The sequence below is a fragment of the Nothoprocta perdicaria genome, unplaced genomic scaffold, assembly GCF_003342845.1.
Source record: "Nothoprocta perdicaria isolate Ctin4 unplaced genomic scaffold, notPer1 scaffold_18, whole genome shotgun sequence".
In the NCBI taxonomy this organism is placed as follows: Eukaryota; Metazoa; Chordata; class Aves; order Tinamiformes; family Tinamidae; genus Nothoprocta; species Nothoprocta perdicaria.
This window is the reverse complement of record NW_020454982.1, coordinates 481,487-506,341: the sequence shown is the minus strand read 5'-3', so window position 1 is coordinate 506,341 and position 24,855 is coordinate 481,487. Positions and strand designations below refer to the sequence as shown.

General features: G+C 38.3%; 1 protein-coding gene across 1 annotated transcript in view; it reads left to right on the top strand.

Annotated features, from left to right (window-relative positions):
* LOC112944971 (transcription initiation factor TFIID subunit 4-like) overlaps positions 1–23,073 on the top strand; it is a 113,000-nt gene extending 89,927 nt beyond the window's left edge. Inside the window, exon 14 of the mRNA XM_026036483.1 lies at positions 22,362–23,073. Coding sequence (XP_025892268.1) covers positions 22,362–22,529 — 168 coding nt within the window. The 3' untranslated portion in view covers positions 22,530–23,073. The remainder of the gene's footprint in view (positions 1–22,361) is intronic.
* The last annotated feature ends 1,782 nt before the right edge of the window (positions 23,074–24,855 follow it).

The window sequence follows — 24,855 nt, the reverse complement described above, 5'->3', positions numbered from 1 at the left end:
TTTAACTATACATAATATGCTAAATTTTCAGCCATTAAGTGCCACAGAATCAATGGCATGTTTTCCTGTAAGAACTAGTAAATCCTATAGAATGAGCACTTTTCATCTGTATTTGAATACCTTTCGCTGTTTTCAGTTATTACTATTCATCAAAAATAGAAAATATGCATTAAAAATTGTATTATTTGATGGTATACTACACCATCTGCTTCCATAATACACACAACTCTTGTTTTAAGAAATGTACTGTGAAATCTTGGAGTCTATAGATTTTGAAAATATATAATTACAATATACATTTAGGCATTCCTTCTTTTTAACCCTTAGCATTATTAGTGATGCCAAGAGCTTGATTACAGCATTTCACAAATTAAAGGACCTAGAAAAAATACTGTTTATATCCTGCATTTCTCTTCTGAGTTATAAAATAGAGGGATTATTTGCTTTATCAGTTTAAGGAGTTAGTAGAAAATTGAATCTCTCGTTTTGTGATCATTTCTCTTCTTTAATATGTTTCACCTAGTTTAGAAGTATGGATCAGAAACTCACAAGGAAAACTGATGCCCTTTCCTGCAGCTAAATTAACAGGAATCACGTGGAAAACAATCTGAGCCTTGTATGAAAAGGGGAGCCATTAAAATTAGCCCTAAGCTATGGACTGCACCCAATATCACTAGAACTGCACTCACTGCAGATGTGGAGGCTGGCTCTCAGGCAAACTGAGCTGTGTTGTATAGCTACAATTAAAATCAACTCCTCTGCCAAAAAATAAAAGGGAGGAGGGTAGAAGGAGAACATCAAAGACAGATTGAAATGTGTAGTTAGTAATAAGAGTGGTCTCCTCTTGAACCAAGCCCTGCAGCRATTCATGGCCCCCTTGTTAATGAGAAATTTTGACCTCTGGTTTGTAAGTTAAACTTGTAATCCCAGCTAATGAAGTAAATCAATCCCAACTTCAGTCTGTTGTTCCCATTTTTCTTTGCACACTGTGTCTGGGAGTTGGTATCCAGGTCTACAAATACAATTTGGGGGGAAAAAATTATTCTGCAGCTATGTAACTTCTCCTGTTTTGCAGATTCACTTAAACATGTCTAAAGCGAACAAATTATTTTAACTTGTCTGTGTGCTTGTAAAATGTCCTATTAGTCTGGCTGATTTAGATACATTTAAATAATAGGCCTGAGTTAYCATTTCAAGAGGAAAGCTGGTTTTGTAACTGCCCCATGTATTTGTTTCATCAACAGATTTATGCTTTAGATATGTAGATATCTGTTTGAATTTATTTGAGGACCTTATTTTGCTGTTTGGTATATTTAAGGAGATCCTAATGAGGGTAATAGAGTTTTGTGCCAGAAAAAAATGGTCTCCCCTGCAATCTAAATTCTGCGAGAAACCTGGATCAGCAGCAATAAAATGAATACAAAGCCAAAAGGCTAATTTTCATAATAGTGGATCATCCTTTGAAATAAATGCCTCTATTGCCTCTATGTTTTGTAAGCCATTGAGTGACAAAAAAAAAAAAAAAAAAAAAAATATTGTCTTCAAATTCCTGTGCTCTGTTCTGATTTTTGTTTTTGTTTCTTTCAGAAAGCAGAAGTGAGAACTTATCTGGAGATAAATCTGTGAAGAAAAGTCCCCAGGACAGCCTCTGCCGCAACGGCTAGCACGGTTCTCAAACTCTTGCTCCGTGACGGGGCTCGGGTTTGAAAAAAAATAAAAAAAAAAAAAAAAAAAAAAAAAAAAAAAAAAAAAAACCTGGCCACAAATCCAGCCAAAAAGCCCTCGTAAAGCCCCTGAGTTGAATTTGTGTCACACCACATTATTAAGGAATCTGTGAAAGATCAGTAAAAGGTATAAATTGAAGTGAAGTCTCTGTGGCAAAAATAAGAGGAGTAGCCAAATTCATAGCGTTATCCCTTAAAAGAAAAAAGAATCAGCTAAAAAAAAAAAAAATCTTCTAACTGCTTCAGTTTTGTCTTAGGAATTGGAATCATCATGACTGTCTTCTAGATGATAGAGGCCTTTCTTTGTTCCAATCTGTTTCTCTCTACAGAGAAATTTTACGTTACTTTATGGCTCTTTAGTTATTGCAACAGGAGCAGAAGCAGAAGGTTTTCGAAGTGAAGGGCTGCGTGGTCTCCCCTGGCATGGCAGGAGCCTTTCTGCACCCCTTGTGTGTGTCCCTGCGCTCGCTGCTGCTGGTGGTGGTGCAGAGGGGCTCGCTGGGGGGCTCTTAACTTCTTGGGTCTTGGTGCTGCTTTTTGGTAGCCACGTTCCTGCAGTTTGGTGAGCAAACCACAGAGTGTATTGTGCCTTCTGGAGCTATTGCATGTTCAGGTTTCTGTGTCAAGGAGGGAACAAATCAGCAAGTGTTGTTGTGTTTCATACAGTAGCTTTGGTTTGATTATAGAAAAGTTGTTTAAATTGGTGAAGTAGGAGGCTCTGGAGATTGGCAGGGTCCCATGGTATTTTTCCCTGSGATGACTCCAGAGGTTCTGTGTTTTGATTTCCTCTGCACTGGAGCCAGCTCTGCCCCCTCCTAAAGCAGGAGCCCTAATACTTTCATGCCATGAGTAGGTGGCTTCTGCCTACTCTGGRTGTTTGCTGGGAGTTGGGAAGGGCTCTTGAGGAACCATGTGCGGATGGGCAACATGAGGGGTGAGCGCCAGGGTCCTGCAGAATGGTCACTTGTGGGTGGGTGGACCTGGAACTCGGCCACCACGTCCCTCTCGCCTCAGGGAGGCTGGGGAGAACAAACCTGTGTGRAGAAAAGGTGGCCTTGCGCCTACTGAGGATGTGCTCAGGCCAGGGCTCGCAGTGTGGGTCCCGAGGTGAGGGGACCACGCCAGGAACAGSTCACCTGAATGATGACCTAAATGGTGCTCTTGAAGAGCAGCTTTGCAGAGGGAGGGCCATGAGGCTGCCCCTYCAAGAAGAGGACGGAGGCCTTTAGAGGGACAAAATATGCAATGGAAATGTGCAAATTATACCCCCAATAATATTTAGTGTGTACTGTATATTCTTCCTGAAGATCACATGCACTGGATTTTTTTATTACTCAGAGTTCCCCTGTATCTCGATAGACTCCATTTGGTTTAAAGGTAATGTATTAAGTATTGCATACGTTCTTCAAAGTATACATAAAGGGCTAGATTAAATTTTACACRATTTTTGTTGGTGCTAATATGGTATAATCATTAACTTTACCTGTACTAGTCTTTGAAGATGCTTATGACCCTCATAATGATTTGCAGCCTGCTACAAATCATTAGTACRTTATAAGCAAGGGTTTATAATAACCTACTTTTTGTCTCACTAAATTTAAAAGGAGCTTTGTTAATTTTGACAACAAGTGGAAAAACACAGCAGTGAATCTATTCTCCAGTGATATACCTTAGTGTATGGAGGATCCTGTTGCGAAGAACTTCGAAAATAATCATGGTTTATTAGCTGCACAGTCTTTTTCTCTTTGTTTCTATTCATTTAATTTAAAGTGAAACAACTCAGCATGCAAAACTAAAATTAGCTGCAAAAAAGGTGTAAGTGAATAAACAGGCAAATCCATTAGAGTCGATGGGTTATTGGATCCCTTGCCATTCCTCAGATGGCGGCCTATTAAAAGTGGTAATGTCTGCCTGGAGCATGGCCTCGAGGCGAGAAAGAAGGCCAAGACAGGCATATTTCACATGCATCAGACACAAGAATTAAATAGACCAATGTTCCCTAAAAGACTGAAGTACATCTCTTTCTGACGTTCATCTCGGGCAAAAATTCATTGATCTCAGTATGTCCCTTGGCAATTATAAAATATTAAATCCAAGTCACACTTTTCGAGTTGGCTTAATTTTTTCTCTATTCACAGCTTTCTATTTGATCAATTTTAACAAGTTAGGAATAGCATCTAATAATAAAATAAAAACTGCAGAGTTAAAAAGTTTGTTCATTTGACGTCTTACATTTTTGTATTTAGTCTTTAGACTTGCCTGTCATTTTATTGTATTTTAAATAAATTTGCACACTGAATAGATGAAGAGAATATATATTTATATGCACAAAATCTCTCTTTTCTGTATCCTTTGAATTARTAGTTTCTTTTTAAAGCTCAGTACTGGTATGTGGCTATGCTGTTACAGTAAAATCTGTATTTTTATGCTAAATCTTTATAGTTAGTCACCAGCATTTTTACTAGTGTCAGGCAGTAATTATTGCTGCTTCTTGTTTCTCTTACTATCTCAGACTAGAATACATGATATTGATGGAACCTCATTTCAGAACTATTATTTATATTAACCTTAAATTTCTCCAATTTTAGGCACAATTTTATTTCAAAGCTTTCATTTTAATATTTTGTAATCACTTTTATTCTTTTATATAAAAATAGGCAACAAGATGAAAAACAATCAGAACTTGGATTTATTATAACATAAATTTGGAGATTGAATGCCAAGTACACTGGCAGGGATGACTTCACTCATCGTCTTTCCTGATGAGAAAGCCTCTGATTTTGTGGAAAATTTTTCCATGCAGTCAGTCTACCTGTTAGCTTCTTCTGTTCCTGCTTAGCATCCTCATCTGGCTGGCACATTTACAATCTTCCATTCCTAAAATAAGCCAACAGCTATAAGCAATTTTGGCTGAAAAGATGTCAAGAAAAATCCTCAGAATCTTGGTTGGCTTTCAAAAAATGACAATTTTGATTATTTACTGTCAGCAGAATTACCACATTGAGAGGTGGGGTAGACTAGCTTGTAGGTTTTAAATTTTCGGAAAAGTCAAGTTCAAGGTTTTGCTTTATGTTTTGGAAACAAGATGTTGTTACTATGTTGCTTTGTGTTTATTAGCTGCTCAAATTTATTTTAGTAAGAGAAGCGATTTTAAGTATTAATTAGGTAGGAAAAGAATATAGCTGTTTGTGTAGCTCCATTAGCAGCAATGGAGAAATTAGCTTGGAGAAATTAGTGTAAGATTAGGCTTCCTATGAGTGCTTGTAGCCCCCTTGGTAGGTTGGGATGCACTCGCGATGGGTTGCAGGCTCACTGTGGGCCTAAGGAACTGGACTCGCTGCCTTGGTTTGGTGGCCTGTGCTCTCCGTTCATAAAATGAGGATGTTAGCAGCTTATCATCCTTTTTTGGGACAGGAGTGAGGGGCTAGATAACCAATTGAGCCTGTTCCTTGCTGTGTCTTAGTCCAACCTACAGCTATTGTAGGAGAGTAGGAGTGCACCGTTTCAGAGGGGACTTAAGGGTAGAGATAGTTGTTGGACATGATTGCTCAGTATCCTGCCTGTGACCACCACAGTGGGCTGGATATAATGTTCACGTTCACAGGAAAACTGTGCAGATGACCCAGAATACCACTAGCTGTAGAGATTTTTTTTTCCTCTTTTTTCATAGAAATTGTGGCGCAGCCATTTAAAAGTCACTTCAAGAGCAATGTTACTCAGAAGCATTTTGAGTCCTGGAAAAATGCATATATTTTGCCATTTATTCTATTATTATTATTATTCYTGTGGAAGAGCCAACATTTGAAAAATGTATAACCCAGTATAACCCAGATTAAAATGTTAATGCATATATTATGCTTTCTAGCTATGTCTGTGATTTTTTGTCCATCACTTTATATGGTGTTATAGACTGTCCGAAACCTGGCTAAGACTAATCTTGGTCCAGTTTGTGTTCTGTGTTCAATGACTTTATGTTGACAGAGTAAATTAAGTTTTTCCAAATATGAGGGTACTACTTGTTAATGTGTGTTTGCTTTTTGCTTTTTTTTTTCTAGTGGTTTTGATGAACAGCTAACCAAATTTTAATTTCTATATCTTAGATAATGGAATGATGGAGTTGTAGGGCACCTAATCTGTTATTTGCTAAAGATCTAATTCTACTAGAAGTTTTGTCTAAGTAAATATTATTACCCCAGATTTAATTGGTTCTTTCATTCAAAATACTGTTTCCTTCAGTAAGTTCCATCTCCCACATACCCTTAATCTCCTCCTACTTGTCTTACCTACCCTAAGCCTAATTTTTGCCTCTTTGTCTCTTTGTCTCTTTGTCTATGACTTCATAAATTGCAGATCTGGATTTGCCTTTGAAAGCAGCTTTTTTTTAAACCACTTAAAATTCAGAATTTCAAAATAATTGGTCAAAATAACATTATCTTAACTATACTCAGTATACGCATACTATTCTGAGTGTTTCCACAACTTTGTTATGTGAAAACTAACCTTCAGTTGGCTATTTTATTTTGTTCTGCAAAAATAAATATAACTTGTCCTATAAACCTAAAAAGGTTTTCTTTAGACATAAATTTATTGTAGTTTAATCAGTTTTTGGAATGTTTCCACATTTTTCCTAGGTTGTTCTGCATTGCTATACATCATACTATGTTACTGTGTTGCACAAGTAAAATTAATATCTGTAAAAAGTGACAGTATATCCTGCTACAAGGATGTGCAATGTTATTTATTAAAGTGATCCTCTTTAAGGAACATTTTACCGAACTTCATTTTTCTTGAACTGCATACTAATTTTAAAGGTCACTGTGGTTAGTTACCATAGTAGTGACCTAAAAATAACCTTTCTAGTGTACCTGTATATTTCTGATCTGTAGTGTTAGCATTCAGAAATGTTCTTTCCCTTAGAGTTTCAGCAGCTAAATAAGTTGCAACCCCTTCAGCTATACTCATAAAAATTTGCTTCCAGACAACATGGTCTGTTTATTGTGTAATAATCGAAATGGCACTAAATTGCAATGATTGCTGAACACTTAGGAATTGCATTAACCACTTAACTGCTAAACTATTTTCCATTTTCTTCCTTACTGTGAAGTATTATATTGATTTCCCTCTTAGTTAGAGCTGCTTACTCAACCTCTGAGATGAACAGAATATTTTAGTAGCCTCATACACTGTCATATTTTGAGTCAATCAGTAGTGACCTTGGCTAAGATTTTTCTAGAGGTTTTTTTAAAAAGCCTATCCAGCAAAATAGCTTGCACTTSATCGTCTTGAATTTTTTACAGAGAAAAGAGGGAAACACAAAACATTTTTTCAAAGTGTGTTTAAAAAAATTATAAAGAGGAGTATATCTTTATTTCCCTCTACATCAAATGAGGTATATCCTATTACCTTTAATACGCTGTTGCTAAGACAAATTAGTTAACAGTAATGAGGCCTTGGCCAGAGAATTAATCGTAGCCTATAATATGGTGTTTAGAGTGTAATTAAAAATCTAAATACAGTGATAGGTGAAGAATTTTAGTGGTGCCGTTCTGGTCTGAGGATGTTGATTTTGTTTGTCTTTTTCTAACAATTCTTAGTTAATGTAGGTAAAATAGACAACAGCTTGAGCAATACCAAACTTCAGAGCTCTCTCATTCTTAACTGTACTAGTTTTGTTTTCCAGTATTTTAGTTTTAAATTGATTTCTTTTTCCTTTCAAAGATATATGAAGATAAATTCTGTTCTCATTTGTTTTTGGGAAACTTGTCAGAAAAAGCAGAGAGCTTTTTTTGGTTTGTGTTTTTCTGAGGGGATGTATGTTTTTGTTTTTTGTGTTTTTAAGTAAAACCCTTCTGAAATCTTACTGCAAAAAAAAAGGGGAAAAGGCTGGTGCAGGTAAGGAAGAGTTAAACAGAAATTGAGCGGGGATGCTGGGGGGCAGCAGTGCTGCAGAACATAGCAGTGTTCGTGCGAAGGCAAGTCATTTCCCGAAACACTGCAGACACATGGCCTGAGGCAGTCTAAAACCTTTGGAGACCAAAATGGCTCGCAGGAGTTAGAAGTAATAAGGTGTTTTTCCCTTCTTTCTCCTTCACTGAAATTCTGTAAGGTTGCTATGCATTACCAAGGAACAATGCCACTATTTTTGTGTTTTTATGGGTATTAAGATCCATTACAATTTGACATTTTTAAGATTGGTTATCCTGTAGTTTGGTGTTAAATTGAAGTTGTTTGTTTTGAATTTAATTCTTTCATTTTTCAAAGGAAAAAAGGCAGCACTGCTGTGCTGATAGCTTACTGAAGTATGCCAGGATCTGATGTCTGAATTGAATCTGTTTGCTATCACAAAATATAGGCAAAATTATCTTTAAAAGAACTCTTGATTTTTTTAAATCATTTTAAAGTCTGAAAGATGCTTTCTAGCCAGCTTTTCACAATCAGATTATAGAAGATACTGTGCATATAATATCTTCAAGGCATACTGTTTCTGGGATTATCTTTAACACTGTGTTATACATCCAAGATGTACTGTGCTTAATGCAACCTGCTTATGATTATTATAACACTATATGTTTGCAGCAGCTAAATAAACTCCACATCAAATAAATTACTGCAGCAATGTTATTAGGCCAGCAGCAATATTAAGGACATCTGTTAACTCTTTTTCAAATGCCCTGTCCTTACTCATTTATTCTGAACATTTCTGTTGTTAATTGCTATTAGGTATATGGCATAGCCGTTCCAACATAGACGTGAAGACCTGATTTGAGAGCGTGAGAGGTAGGGGAGAGGTTCCCCTCAGCCTTCCTCTGAGCTCCCCAGTGAAGGAGAGAGAGGACCTGTAGCTTATTTGTTTGAGACTAAACACTTTAAGTCAGGTAAATCARGACAGAGAAATGGATAGTTGACATATGTTTTTGCTTGCTGTAGTTATAGAAAAAGCCATTGCTGTAACCAGTGGGATCTTCCTTCCGTAAGGAAGGGGTGGTTGGGGCAAATGGCCCCAGTCCGGCCTTGCAATTATATGTTCTTGATATTAGAGCCGGTGAAAAAAATTGCAATGAAACTTTCTCTGTCAAAATGCATTTTTGTCAAAGATAAAATGTTTAGCAAAAATACATCTGTTTCAAAAACATATTTGTCAAGAAGGTTTCTCGGCTCTGAGATGACATTTCTAGTGAGAAAGTGAGTCTATTGCCTAGTGGTTGCAGCCTGGATCTGGGACAAGAAAGATGAATAGTGCCTCAGCCACTGGGTTCAGGAGGCTCTGCCACTCAGGGTTGTTTTAATGCAAAGTGATAACATTGTTGAAAATTGAAATGTTTTCTGGTTTGGTCTTTATTATGTGCTGAAAAGTTACCTATTAGAACCCAATTTATATATTTTTCTTTAAAAAAAGATTGCTTTCCATTTGAAATTCATATGAGACAATAACAGTGGTTTGCTTGCTGACACAGTAGCCCATGTGTTCATCTTTATGTACAGTTTGGTGAATCTTAGGTATTTGATCATGAAACTAAAAAACAGGATGCTGTTTTTCTAAGGTTTGGTGGAATATAAGAACAACTCTGGCAAATTAAAACAAACAAAAGCAATAATAAGGAGACCTGTAGACATTTTCTGTAGACAGTGTTCAAAAGATTTCTGTTGCTTTTGGGAAGTTTGCCAGAATAATGAGAATCTACRTAGCTTTTCATCAACATTGTATGAAAAATACATGCAAAGTATGGAATACTCAATAACAGTGTTTCAACTTTGTCATCTGAATAATATCTGATTTTCAAATTGCAGCCTCAATACGATTGAAAGTAACATTTGGTATATACTTATAGTATTGGCAGTTGAAGTATTTGCTCTCCTCCTTTATTCCTGGAATTCACTTACTCCCAGAGTGCGAGTGGCTCACTGGTGTGAGGTGCTGGAGGATCCTGGCTCTGATAGGAACATCCAACGCAGTGATTCACCTCAAACCAGACGAGGAACCACAGGCAGCACGAAATACTCAGGAGGGTAAAAGTTCCTGGCTGCAAAGTGGTGGCYTTTGCTCTTCCCTTGCCACTTCCCTTGTAGAGCGCTGGATACTGGACAGCAAAGCCCATGGATGCTGCTGCCAGCCCTGATGGACACGTCTCCGGCGGTGTGAGCCTCACACGTGCTCCGTAGGGTCTGTCRGATAAGATCATGGGTTGGCCAACTTTTATTTATGGGCCAATGAATTATGCAGCTGGGGTAATTAGATGGTTTTGTTTTGTGAATCAGGATTATGCTGCTGGGGTGCCAATCTAGGAAAGCCTGTGAGACTGCATAATAAAAGTCATTTTTATGCAGAGGTAGAAATATTTGAATGCAAAAGAGAAGTGTGTTTGTGTGTGTGTTAGCAAATGGCCTCCTCTATTTGGAGAGGAAGAGTGATGTATAAACTCTGGCTCTCTTATCCATTAAAGATTTTATTTCTCTTGGATTGTGTCAGGAAAGAAGAGGCTGTTTAAGCATAAACTCCAAAAGAGAACAAGTACAAACTCCAAAAGAGAACAAGTACAAACTCCAAAAGAGAACAAGTACTTCTATCTTCCCTCAAACAGAGCTCTGAAATAGTCTTTGAGTGTTTGGAAGCATATATGGAATTACATATGTATATTCAGTGATACGTGTTATTTGTGTAATAATCCCATAGTTACAGCTACAGTTCAACATACTTTAGTCAAACTGTGGTTTCTGTGGTGTCCTTCAGTTGCGTATTTTAAGACATTTGGGATAGCAGAGTAGCATGTAGTTTTGACTTTTCTAACCTATATGCCGTATGTTTGTGCCTCAAGATAACATTGAATAACATATTTAAACTACTCATGTGCGAAAAAGCAAAATCACATCTCATGAACTGATTTCCTCACACACTGAAAAAAATTCAATTTCCTTTTTGTTCGGATACGAACCAGAAATCAAAAGGAAATGAATGTTAGTAGAAGCGATACTGTACTTCCAAACAGAGAAGATACAAATCTCTTTAATGAGAATAGATGACACTCATTTTGTAAGTTAAAATCATTTAACAAAGGTGTCCTTCTATAAATGTATAGTTTTCAGTATGTGGGCATTACCATTTGGTTCAGTTGATAATGACTCAAAGGTTTACTGAGCTGTTACGATTTAATATTTTGAGCGGAATCTAGATATTGTAGGTTGGTAATTGGTGATAATCGTATTTGATTCTTTCTTCAATATCATTAGTCATAAGAACTAGTACTGTCAAGTGCTATTGCTTTATTTACAAATAATAAAATTAGAGGCGCATATGTTGTGGATACTATTAGCTTTTATTAAATATATATTTTTGTTTTATACATTAAATATATGTTTTTGTTTATATGTTTTTGTTTTGTTTTATATATTTTTGTTTTATATTTTTTGTTTTATTTAGTTTTTTTTGTTTTATATATATTTTTGTTTTGTTTTTGTTTATATTTTTGTTTTTGTGTATGCAGTAGTTTTGTAAGGGTTTGTGCAAACTATTTTACTCAGGCTGCAGTCCTTCATGGATTTTAATTACTGTGTAGCTATTCTTTGATTTTTTTTGTAAACAGGCAGACATGAAATTTGAATGAAATAAAGTGAAATGAAATGAATTATCCCAGATTAGCTGCCTGGAAATCCCTAGAATTAAGACTTAGACTTTTGAACTCCTACCCCCATATGAAAATAACACTCAATTACATGGAATATAAGCCAAAATAAAAACCTTTTCAAACTTCCTCTCTTGATTTACAGAATCTGTCCAGAGCTGAYGACTTTGGGGAGAACTTATGGTTATTGCCATGAAAATAATATTTTTCAATATGGTGCTATTGCTTTTCACTGTGTAATTTTTATGGGCGACTCAGTACCGCAGTGGTTGAATGTTATAGAAATCTTGCTGTCTGTGCAAAAGTAGAATTAGACCTAGCCTAATTTATAGGATGAGTTGGTTAGATAAAGACTGAGTCAAGCAGTTTGTAGGGAACCTTGCTAAAAATTACTTTGCTCTTGGAAAGCTGCAMGTCCCCTGTAATTCCACTGATGAAAATGCACTTTCCTAAATAAGAGTGTTAACAGGAGCAAAGTATTTTCTAATGAACATGTAAAGAGTGGGAGCAGGGTTTTTTTCCCCTTTTTTTTCCCCCTAGATTAAAGGTTCTGATCACAGATTTGTCTTAATTGATATTAAAAAAAAAAAAAAAAAGAAAGCTTGTAGTTTGAATGAACGTTTTTGTTAAAAACTCTGACAAAATGGTATCACTTGTGGAGCAGTGAAGGCTTTTGAAGAGTAACATATCATCCAGCCATCCGTTTTGCTGCAGCTTAATTTTAAAAGGGTAAGTAGAAGCCACGATCTGAAAACTAGTAGTTAGTGGAAAAAATAATACGGGATTATCAAGGTTAGAGTTCAGATAGAACAGATGGTAAAATAGTTATAAGCTACTGTACCATATGTTTTTGTAGCACATGTTCAGGTAGCGCATTATGTATAGTGTGTGGAAATACCAGTGATCCTAATTTAGTTTTTCAGAAAGGCAAGAAAAGCTCTTCTGTATTCCTGAAAGTACAATTCAGTAATTTCAGGCCARATTAATGAAAAACCTATAATTGGTTGAGCTGGACAACAGAACTCAATGCTCCAAAAAAAGGAAAAAAAAGACCTAGTATGAAAATATATCTTTTCTGATTCTTCAAAAGCTGAACTGCGCTTTGTGCTTTAGGAATTCTACTTGAGGCTAGTTGTAGCTGTATTTGTGGGGGGAAAAACAGTAATTAAAAAAAAAAACTTCACTAGTATTCAGACTATTAAAAACAGATATGATTTAATTTATGATTTTTGCAACTATTTTTCGGAGACCAGATTTTCAAAAGGGCTACCTGTCATATTAAGCATGCTATCTTATTAAGGTGCTGATGAGGTATTAAATCTCTCACTGAAAACAATTAAGGCTTCAGTGGATTAGAGTACTTTTAAACATCTAACTTTCAATCTACAATTTCTGCTGTTATTCAGCTGCTGCTTAGAGAATCTGATGTGGTATCATGAAAATAGAAGATTAGAAAGAGAAAAAAGGGTTAATCAAGTCAGAAGTACTGGAAGAAGAAGTGGAATGGTAGCAAAGAAGAAAAATGAAGGCAGAGAGTTGTGATTTGGAGTGGTGCTAAAGAGCCTCTGGGCTTGAGATTCATCTCGCATTTTATAATGCTCATGTTGTGTTGTATCATAATGCACTTCTACTACAGCTAGCTGCTCCTCGTCTCTTATTGCCAATGGTAAAAATAGGCCAGTAGCATCATTCCATACTACTGAGCGCATTCCAAATTCCATGTGATTTTTTTTTTCTCTTGCCTCTCTAATTAATTCACTAATCTTCTCCAGTGTGTGTGTGCACGTGTACATTTGTTTCTGTCTGCTCCGTTGCCCTCTTCCGTCATCTGTCCGGGTTCTCATGTTGCTGCTGATGGGTTGTGCCAGCTCGTGCCGGAGAGACCAGAGCGCCTGCACGCCGCTGCTTTGTGCGCCGCGGCGCGAGCCCCCGGCTCCGGCTGGCGCTGCAAGCAATGCGTGGTTTCTGTAGCTGCTACCTTTTCTGTGCGTGTCTGTGTGTATATATATATATAAATAAATAAATAAATACATATATATATATATATATATAGGGGTGTGCGTGTGTGTGCGTGCACACCCTTTCATTTGGGTATAATTAGTGAGACTTGTCAGCCTATACATGGATTCTTGTCAGTTACAGAGAACTGATAGCAATAGGTGCTCAGTATGTGATTCATGGTATCATGTGGGTTTGTATCTATCTTATACATTATATATTATAATATTCGTTTTTATTTAGAGTTGTTGCTAATGGAGCCTTAGATTTTGGCTATCTACACGTGTTATATTTGTAGTCATTAATAGCTATATATCATAATATCCTCTTCCAGTAAAGCAAAGCCGATGACAGAGCTATGATGCTAAATTGTTAATTAATCTTGCTTTGAGGTAGTCAGGGTATTATTCAGCCTTATCAGGGTAGTAAAGAGGAGAAGTTAGAGATAACTAAGGGTAGMGGTTGAGATTGGAAAAACATGTTTTTGTACATCATCATATCTGTTCCGTGATCATCTGGAGGGTGAAGAGAGATTTTTTTTTTTTTTGCATATTGATTGCTCAATCATGTTTTTGTTACACCAAGATACATTTAGTTCACGGATCTTCTTGAAAGTTTTCATATTGCATAAACAGATGGATCTGGGATAATTGTGAGTCAGTGCGAGAGGGTTAATTTTACAAAASATGGGGGTCCTTCCTTCCCCCTCCAAGTGAATTGTCCTGAAGTCCAAGAGTTACTCTTTGTTGTTGGCTACATTGAAGGTAATTTAAAATGTTGGTTGTCTGGGAAAGGAAAGACCCGAGAAACTGGAAAGCATGTGAAACAGACTCTGACCATGATGTGCAAAGGACGTAAGGTAGAAGGAGAAACTTCAGACTATATTGAATTAGGGTTTTTTGGAGAAAGGTGAAGTTTATATTTTCTCATGGTTGAAAATGCTTACATGTAATAGCTGTAAAATTTTAGAAGATGCCTTTTCAGCATGGAAAGCATTTATTTCAATCGGGTCTGCTTTATCCTATCCAGCTATACCAACCATCCCCATTCCTATCTCCTATAAACTTATATCTATAGGAAAGAAAACCCACCTTGTTTCCTTTCTGGAGCCATTCTTCCACAGGCAATTTGTGCCAGTATGGTTTAACTTTTTGGAGGAAAGGGAAATTCTACAAAACCACTACGTTAAAAAGAGTTGAGGTTGAAAATTAATTGCAAAAAAAMMCCCATAAATATTAAGAAATCAAGAAATGAGTGGCTGAATGATTCAGATCAGAGACTTCTCCCTGCTGAATTCTGTCATCCCTCCCTAATGTCTTGAATACACCAGGACTTAATTATATTCCTCCATACCTCCAGTAATAGAAAGAATGTTAACTGCCCTCTGTGCTTTATTTACCAATATTAACATCTTATTTCCTGTACACTGGACTGTTTTCTGACAACGTGTTTATCCTGCAAGCTGCAGGTATTAGCATTTAGGGCTTAATTTTATTGCCACTCAATTGTGAGATAACCGCATTGCCTGCTTTGTTTTGTTTTATTTAATGGGCTGAGTGTACAAATTATGGCYATATACCACCCTCAATCCACAGAGGAGCCTCTGGTAATTATAGGGAAAGGTTTAAACTACTATTCATAGATGCTAACTAATCTACTAGCAAATTTTACACTGGAATAAAATGTGCCAAGAGCTGGTGTATCTGGCTCTTTTTGCCCTCTCTTTGGCAAGTGATGCATAAAGTCCCTTGATTGGCACTTGCACAATTGCTGGGAATGCACAGGATGGCCCACAGTTGCAAACATAATTATTTTAAAGTCTGGGTATTATACATCATAATTAGGCTTTAGAACTGAAAGTCAGCTGAGATGAATGAAGGCAATTCATGCTCTCAAGAGCTGAGAAAGTGGTTTTGCATTTAGAGTTCACATTTGTAAGGATTTTTTTTCACAGGCATTAAGATTTCGATGCTTTTCTCTCTGATGCTCTCTCTTCCACCCTTCTACCAGAAGACCTGCAATATATGAAGCAGCTGTATGATATCTGTGTCTCACCTTAACTACGTGAGTTAACATTAGCTCTTGCAGGGGATCAAGACACATTTCTTGGTATGTTTTTTTCCTCAAAAAGTGCTACAAATGAATCTAGTCTCTTAAAGCTACCCTGTCCCCCACAGCTCAGCATGTCCTCAGCAAGAGATGGGCCAAAAAAGCAATTTGTACTGGCTAACAGTTATGAATATTTTAATTAGACAGTGAAACAATTGAATTTTACAACTACGTGTGACTGGAGATTGATGAATGTCAAGAACACTGTAATTATTTTAAGTTAAATGAAAGTCAGTGACACAGGCAATAAAAGAAAGGGCCACCCACTATATAAAACTGAGATAGTGTTGAACGAATATCCAAGACTAAGAAAAAAAAAGAAAATCAAATGTGAATCAAAAATGATTCATTAAAAATGTGTATCTGTAGGACTTCTCCCAAAGCTGGTTTGACATTTCTTGTGTCCCAGTAAGAGAGAATATAGAGATGTACATGATTGCATTGGAAAAAATGGGCAAGTACTTCAAAAATAGTCATGCTAACACTGAAAGCTGAGAGGGGAAAAGCTCCACAATACTTGAAAAAAAGGACAATAAAATTTTGGCAGGATTAGTATTTCAAAGGGAGCAGCATTTGATTAAACATTTGAAAAACATGGGAGGAGAAGCATTCCAAGTAAAATGAAAATATGTGTGGATGATGGAAACAGGATGAATAGAATATTCCATTTATAATTACCATGGCAAGAATGCAGTCCAAACTCAGGAGTTCTTAATCAGGTAAAATTGTCATTGCTTTTAAGTCCACCTAAGGCAGTGGGTTGTGGTGGGTGGAATAAGATCTTGGCGAGCTCTATAGCTGCAATGAAGAGCTGGTCTGTGAATAAAAKAGCTGAGGACCTTGGGACTGCAGCACCCAAGCCACGGCAGGGCTCGCGGCAGCAAGGTAAAGGGTTTTGTCTGCTGGTTTTCACTGCAGAGTGAGGGAGGTCTGAGGGATCCGAAAGACCTCCGAGAGCTTGAAAGTCTTAGCGCAGTGCAGAGCAGTGCGTCCACGCAGGAACAACTCACGTTTAATGCATTGCTCCACATTAATGCAGTAATTGTGCATAGATCTGCATAGATGAATTAAGGAATTGAAATTATTTGCGGTCTGATTTCTTCCTGAGAACAACCTGTTGAGGATTGGGCAACTGAACACCTAGCTGCCTTGAGCAGGTAAATGAAAACCGTGTCTGCCTTGCACATAATCTGCATTACTTATGTCCATGCAGGCAGATTTCTCTTCTTCCTGGGTTATTTCTCACTGAAATGTTGTATAACCTGCTTCTTACCAAAGCTCTTAGCCAGCTTTGGTGGGGAAAATGTTCTCTGAGAAGAGAGAATAGGTGGTCAGGCTGATAATAGCTGCTGAATTCTTTCAGCTAGAAGGTTTTGGTGCAGTGTTGTTTTACAAAGCAGGTTTTCAATTATAATGGTACTTGCATATGCGCCTTAGCTTGGCATAATAAAGGCAAAGAGCAAGTACATATAAAGCATTCCCCTGGTAATGGCAGCCCACTGCTCGGGTTGAAATAATGTCATGTAATTATAAACTGAAGCGATCACATCTAAAATATTTTTCACAGCATCCATGTCTTAGTATGATTTACCTTCCTCTTATTATTTCTTAATATAAAAATTACTGCATGCTGTCTTTGAAATGTTGCAATTGTGCTGGTATTTGAAGTACTTGTAAATACTTGTGCAAATCAGTTTTTCTGATGTTTGTCTGCAGGGCGAGGTGTGTGTTTATGTGCCCAGGGGAAATAAGGTGCATTTGCATCCAAGAGGGTGTAGCAAGCAAACGCTTGCCAAAACGGAGTCTGTAGGAACAGTTGCACTGAAAAAGTATAGGATAAAAATGTTTGTGAATGAAAATAACTAGCTTCCTAAGAAAGAATGTTTAACCCTCCTTGTAAATGTGGCTCATCTGAAAGCCTGAATGAGGGCTTTTGTTGATGAATCTTTCTGAAGACGTTTATGAAGCCACCATGCTGTGCAGGCTAAGTCTTTGTTTTGTAGATATAATTATATTTCATACACTATTGCTGATCTTTTAGGGGCTGACAAACAGTTACTATTTACTTTTCTGTACTTAATGAGAATAGTGATTTAGGGATGTTTTGGCTCTCATTTAGATCAGTGAAATGTGAAATGAAAATTACTAATACTTTCAGTAAGTACTAGATTAAATCCTAAATTATGTAGAACAACTAATCAGACATAGTATTGTCAGATGTAATATCAGACATATTAGACCTTATTTTAATGTRAAAGTACCTCTCAGCCAAAGATCTAATAGCACCTTATGTAAGTAAACATTATTGCTGCCGAATATCCCCAAAATATTTCTTATGATCCAAGACCTCTTATTCATAAGGACATTAATATACACCTTATTTCCCCACTCTTCTTGAGTTCATGGGRGTTGAAGGCACAAAATTCCATACATTTATGCTTCATATGTGTTTTCTTTCCATATCAAAATGAGCCAAGTCTTTTCACTGAAGCCCTTTTGTTGCTGAGGCTACTTCCCCAGGTAAAAATACAGAAAATAGTGGTTATTTATTTATTTGTCACCCCCTGGTTTCCAATTTGGCAATAGCAGAAAAGGTATATGTGTGTATATGTATTTTAAATATAGATACCTAGGTAGGTAGCTTGACTTTGAATAGTTGCTGCATGATTCCCACTACCAGACTCTGGCTTGAAGTGCAGGGCTGCCACAAGGATGTGCCGTGTAGCCCAGGAAGAAATCCAGCAGATCTTTTATCCTTATTGCCTTGCCTCTCTGGGTCACAGGGAAGCAAGAGCCACAGTTCAAGACTGTGTTCAAAGGAGAGATGTCAGCCCTGAATTGTTTTCTGGTGAAGGAAGGATGGATAAAATATTAAATGCAGTCTTCTTTTTGCCCTTACCTTTATGTTTCCTGACAAGAATATCGCATTGTGTTTCCATGGTTCTACTAGCAATGTCTTTAAAAGCTGAAGTTTTTCAAAATTATGGAAAAAAATACTGTAATTGTTCAGATTAGAAATCCTTATTATAAATACCAGAATATTTTGTTACAGCTGCTTTGCTGCATGTACTGCTGTGCAGTACAAGGAAGAACGTGCTCTGGAAAGTTAGTCAGTTTGATTTTCATACACCTGCTGCTGCAATTAGTGTAATTTAACACGCAGAAACATTCTGACTTTCCGAGCAGTAGGGGAGCTTGTCCATGAAAATTTCCTTAGGTATGCTTTTATTTATTTATTTATTTATTTATTTATTTTTAAAGAAAGAGGTGTGTCAGTCTCCTTGGCAATAGCCTTCAAATTCTTAGGCAATTTTGGTCAGATCTAATGGAGGGAGCGAGAAAGGAGAAAGAGGGAGTCGGGAGCTCCTGGCTGAATTTTAAGTCCCTACAACTTCCATGGACGTTATTGGCCTGGGAGCAGGAGCGAGAGGCCGTTAGTACTTCAAGGAAGGAGGAGGCTGCAGTGGGAGCCCGCAGCACTGGGGTAAGTTTGGCTGGGGCTGGTGAGCACCCCGGTGCGGGACCAGCACCCCAGGGTGCTTCGGAGACTGCTTGGGAGCTGTGGGGAGCCTTGGGATATGGGTAGGGTGCTCCAGTGGGCTGAGGATGGGTCTGCAGGAGGTGGGGGGTCGTGAAGGGTTTGCAGAGGAGCTGTGCTTGTAGTGGTGCTCATTACTGCAGAAATATGTAAGAAATTGGGCTCCATTAGTCCCCRTGTTCCCAGGCCTGTTTGTTTGAATTGCAACCCCATCACCATGGAGCAAACGTGGTTCTTGGGCAGGTTGCTGCGTGTTTACCTGGCAATCCAGCCAGTCTTTGGCTGGTGTTTCATTTGAGCCATTTTTACTTTGCTTGCCCACTGACACAATTTCCCTCGTAGAAGACAGCCATAAAAATGGCAGACAAGCTGAGATGGGTGGCCCAGCTCTTGTCACACCTGAGATAAGTTCAGAACAGCTTCAAAATGGGCTAGCTCAACTAACAGCCGCTCCGCTGCTGCTGCTTGAGCTGTAATCTCAGTTTAAGCTGCTTTTGTGGGTTGAATTGTGCTCCACCGTCCCATGCTGTTACCTAAAATCTGTACRTTATATATGCATCAGCTGTGTGTACGAGCAGGGAACGGAAGGCCACGCGAGCTGGCACGCTCGGATCCTGGCGGCGCGGACGGATGTGTGTGTTAAATGTTTGTCTGGTTTGGAATGTGAGTTAAAATTCCCCTGGGTTATAAATAGGAGTTCAGTGATAGGAAAACTTGTATGGATGTCTGTGTGAGTGGGTGGATTTGGTAAGGGCTTGGGAGGGCAGGCATGGAAGCAGAGGATGTAACAATTTACCCTCCTATATGTGTTTATTAGAGCTTTTATCTTTGTAACTCCKGTCGGTTGCCATAGATACAGTCAAYATGGCACTTGTTGGCCTTAATGAAAAGCCTGCCATGCTGATTAACAAATGGGACTTTTCATAAGACAAATCTGCGTTACTTCAGTGCTATTGTTTGTGGCAATTAATTTTAACTATGCCAGTATTCATGTGTATATGTGTGTATRTATATCTGTGTGTGTATGTATGTATGTATATATCAAGTGCTGTTTAGTAGTGTGCTTGTCGTATAGCATATTGCCGAATAATGCTAAGAACATTGCAGGACCAAGCAAATCTGTCTTAATTTAAACTGGATGTTATATTGACAATATAAATTATTGTGCAGTGAGTTTAAACATGCCTTTTCCACCTTGCAGAACCGAGCTAAGGATGTTGTCTCGTGACCGATTGCCTCCTGGCTTCTGTTGCGAGTGTCCACAGCTGAATGGGTTAGGATGTCGCATTAACTACCCCAGYGACACGAATGAGCTCCTCCTACCCAGGAGGGCAGTACTGCAAGTGATGAATGGGATGAATGGGATTTCTCTCATCTTCCTTACAGTTACTTTGTCCGACAAATAGAGAGCAAGTATTTGCTGTATGTGTACCTCAACTCATTATAGATATGACTCTGCATGAAGAAAATATTAGAAAACTAATCAGCTTTTCAAGTAATATTTAGAATGAAGTTTTTTAAGAGGTTTTTGGCATGAGTTTAAGATGGCCACGTTTCTGACAGCCCATTTGTCAGAGCTCAGGAACTGTAATCGGCGTGGATCTGAGTGAAGGGCAGGGAGAGAGATTTGCCGTGCAGGAAACTGAAGAAAAAAAATATTTTTGAGTTGGGTTATTTAAAATAAATAAGGATGGTGCTTCCTTAAAGAGCTGGAAAGASCATCAACAGCCCTGGCAAATGGATGAGTGGTTGGAGTGCAGGTGAGAGACAGTGTAAGGTGGGATGTTGTTCCAGACCTGTGGAAAATAAAGAGTAGGTGTTGAAATGAAGCTGTCTTTTTGAGGAATGCAAAAAGCATTTTGGCATAAAGGGTGAATTCTGAGCACCACTGAATATATGGATCGTGCATTGGGAATGTCTGGCTCCAGCATGGATGAACAACCCTTCCAGCTGCAGCACGTGGTCCTCCTGCGAGCGGTGAGGTTAGGTGGTAAATCAATTAATCTATTAACAAAATCTACTCTGTACCGGAGAACAGAATCCCCAAGATCAAATGCTGCACGGTGCGAAGGTTGGGGCCTCCTCGCTCGCCTCCGAGCGTAACCACCTTCCTCGCTGCATTAAGCCCTTTGCGCCGCGGCTGTCAGAGAGCAGCCCTTGCCCTGCTGCCCTAACGGAAAGATCACGGATAGGAGGAGTAACCCGGGAGGTCTCGCTCTGCGCAGCCCCTGCCACGCGGAGGGAAGGCAGCGTTATGTCTTACTCAGGATATTCCCTATATATTGCATTTCCCCTGAGATCCTCCAGTAGGAAATTATGCCTAACTGTATTTTTAATTGCTGGAATCAGTGTCTTAGAATATATATTTCCGGGAGAAAAAAGGTAGGTCATTAAAAGCAGTAGTAAGTAAAATTGGGGTTATAAATTTTGACGAATTTGCTAGAAGTCTTAGAGATTTGAAAAATAATGTAAGTCTTCTTAGACATTAAAAAAAATGCTTTTGAAGTTAGAACATCTTATTTTGTTACTAGTCAATAAAAGTGGTGCTTTCCTGAAGACTCCTGAAGAAGTCTTTATCAGTGTATCAGGTTCCTACTCTAAACTCAACAAGACAGCAGCCAGTCTGTAAATTGAGTGCATTAAGTTTCTAGATACTCAGATCTGAGTCTTCTCAGGTCCAATCAAGAACTGAGACATAAAGTTTAAGGGTTTTTTTCTATATATAGAGATGTATATGTATGTTCTATATGTGTGTATATATAAAAGATTTAGCATAGCTTTAGAAAAATGTAATGGTGAGGTTTGTCTGCATCATCAAACACTGTGTGAGGCTTCCCTGTGATTTCTTCTGTTTTCTGTGTATTTCCCCCCTCGCGGGTGAGGACGGGCTGTGTGACCAGGCAGGGTGTTCAGGAGAGCAGCCCACGCCGGCCGCCACCTCCTTCATTCCCCGCSGGGAAGGACTCGGGTGCCCCGGAGCTGCGGCGGCAGCCCCGGACCCGGGACAGGGACACAACAGGCCTGCGCACACCTTTCATATGCCGAAGATGGCTTTGCCTTCCGCAAGTAGTCCCTGTTCTAAAACAGCCGCTTGACATGAATGATAAAATAAATCTATGGTTAACGTGACTGCAGCGGGAAAAATAGGCAGGCTGTTTTTGCCAAGTTGTGAATAATCGAGGTCTGGTCTCACCAGCGTGTTCTCCCCAGAGCTCCTTCGCTCAGGGTAAATCGGTGAGGCTCAGAATAGGCCAAGTCCCATGCAGAGCTTTCAGGATTAGGCTCACGAAAATCGGTTTAAGTTTCTTAATCCTGCAGTTGGAGGAAACTCTTCTACCATTTCAGGCCTTTGACTTTGCTGTGTTTCCTTTGCAGGGCCTCGGGATGTCTGGTGGAAGTCAGGCTGGCCTGGGGACTCCTTCATCCAGGCAGTATGCACGACAGAAAATAACTCGTGTAAACCTCAGGGACTTCATCTTCTACATGGAACAGGAAAGAGAAACGAGCCATTCTCTCCTGCTCTATCGAGCTCTGCTTAAATAAAGCCAAGAATTGTACTGATATCTCTCCATACAGAAGCTCAGTTTGCATTGAAAAGCTGTCATTTTAATGTGCCTTCTATTTTTTTCAGAAGTCGATGTTTCTGTAGTTTGTTTTGCAAAATTGTCAGACACATGCAATAAATTCCCTTTATGTAATTTTTTTTAAATGTGCAAAAGGTTTTAAAATGTTAAATTCACAAATATAATTATTTTCCAAGTCTTACTCCATTTGGCCATTTTGAATGAGGTTAAAATAGACAACATGGAAATTATACCAATGGAAAGACTGTCTGCAATGGCTTGCAAAAAAACATCTTACTCTGAGACAGACTGGGATGGGCTCACAGCACTGGGATCCAACCATGGGGGTAACTTATAYATTCACTTATGGTGCTGGGTTTCTTTTCTTTACGTTTCACTGGCACTGTTTCCACTGACTAACCATGGTGATACCTGTTGTTATTTTTAGATTAGTTAAAATTGCATTTTTTTGCACAGCTAAAAGAATAGCCACTGCACACTCCACAAATTTTATGTATTTAGGATTTTTGCTCTTACTGCACAGCTCATTTCCTGAGCCATTTGCTGAACCAAATCCTGAGTGTGTGAAATCTGTGCATTAGGATCCCGGCTGAGTTATCCTGACCAGCTTCCAGGTGTTCTCTAAACCTACCCAACCTTTTGCACATTTGTAGCAGCTGGTGAGTAACACGAATCAAAGTTGGGTTTTATTTTCTAAAAGTATCTTAATTTATTTATTGCAAAGAGTATGATTTAATGATGGTTTTAAAAGAGAGTATTGCTCAGTAAAGATTTTAGAGTATTCTATGGGGATTTTTAGAGTCACTGTGAAAGAAGGCACCAGGACCGCAGGCGTCCCGCGAGCCGCGCTCAGCGCCGGGTCCTGCRGCGGCAACTTTGCCCCGGCTCGTTGCACCTGGGGGCTCCAGTGCAGAGAGGCTCCTAAACAAGTGCACGACGCTTGGGGTTTAAGCATATGGGTGGGTTTAAGCACTTAAAGGAGGAATGAATGCTTTATAAATGCTTTGCTGAATTGGAATTTAAGGGGCTCTCACCGAAGCCAAGCAAAGTGTGAGTCTTTTAAATGGGCTAGGAGTATGAAGCAAGAAGGTGGGCACAAAAATAACAGTATTATCAGTAACCGCGGAAGGGAGACATTGCTTATTTATCTTTTTGATTTTTACTATGTTATGCTTGCCACTTTTTTGAGGCAATTTTTTTTTTTTGATGGGAAACCAYAGCGAAAGCACAAATAGAACTATTTGTCCAATAGTTTTAAAAACAAAAGTTTTAATTATTTTTTAAGGTTTATGAAAAGCAGAAGAAAATTTATACTGCTGCTATTTAGCCAAAAGATTATTCATAAGGTATTTAAGGCCAGGAAGTGTAAAATTATGTTTTAAATGTATTGATAATTTGTACATATTGTTTATAAAGGCCTTGTGTTTATTAGAATTACGTTATTTTGATGATTTCTGTACATACTCGTAAATACCCCCAATTTGTGTGAAAACATACTCCCTTATTTGTACTTATTTTGTAAAGAAATAAAACAATTTACTAAAGTAACACATCGAGTGACATACAGTATTAATTTATCAAACATGAATTTCACATTGTCTTGTAGTTCTTCAGCACTGTTCAGAAACATTTTGCATTAAAATATTAACAGAATACCCACAAAGAAATATTAAAACCAAATACTTCAATGTTTTGTTGTGCTGATTCTTATCCTTTGTCAAACATCTAATAAAATTGTCAACAAACCTTGATGCTATTAATACAGCGAATGAATGCACTCAACAGTTGCTTTCCAAGCCAGCTTAGTCCAATGAGCACAACATAACATTCCTCGTTTCACTTTTTTGTGAGGCTGGGGAGCACAGGCGGGTAACAGGGTTGTGGGGAAAGTGCTAGAGAAGACGGGCGCTCTCCAAACCACAGTTTTGGTGCTCAGCACAAGAGAATTGCAACGATTTGGGTCAATAGAAATAAGTTAAAAAACAAACTATGTTTCCTTTTTGGCCTTCATAATAAAGACATCGGCCTCCTGCGCACCACAGTTTTACTGGAGTTTCGATGGTATTTTAAAACCCGTTTTAGCGACACTGAGCAATGTTCTTAATTAAGTTACGTTGCTATGGTTTAAGGCCAGAAGTAAAAATTCAAATCAGTTTTTGCTGATATTGCTGCTTAAGAATATAGGGAAATAAGTAAAAAAGATGCAAACGAAACTGTAATAAACTTTAAATAAGTGACCCGAAGTTACTAACTAAAAGAACATGTCCTAGCTTTACTTTTCTTTT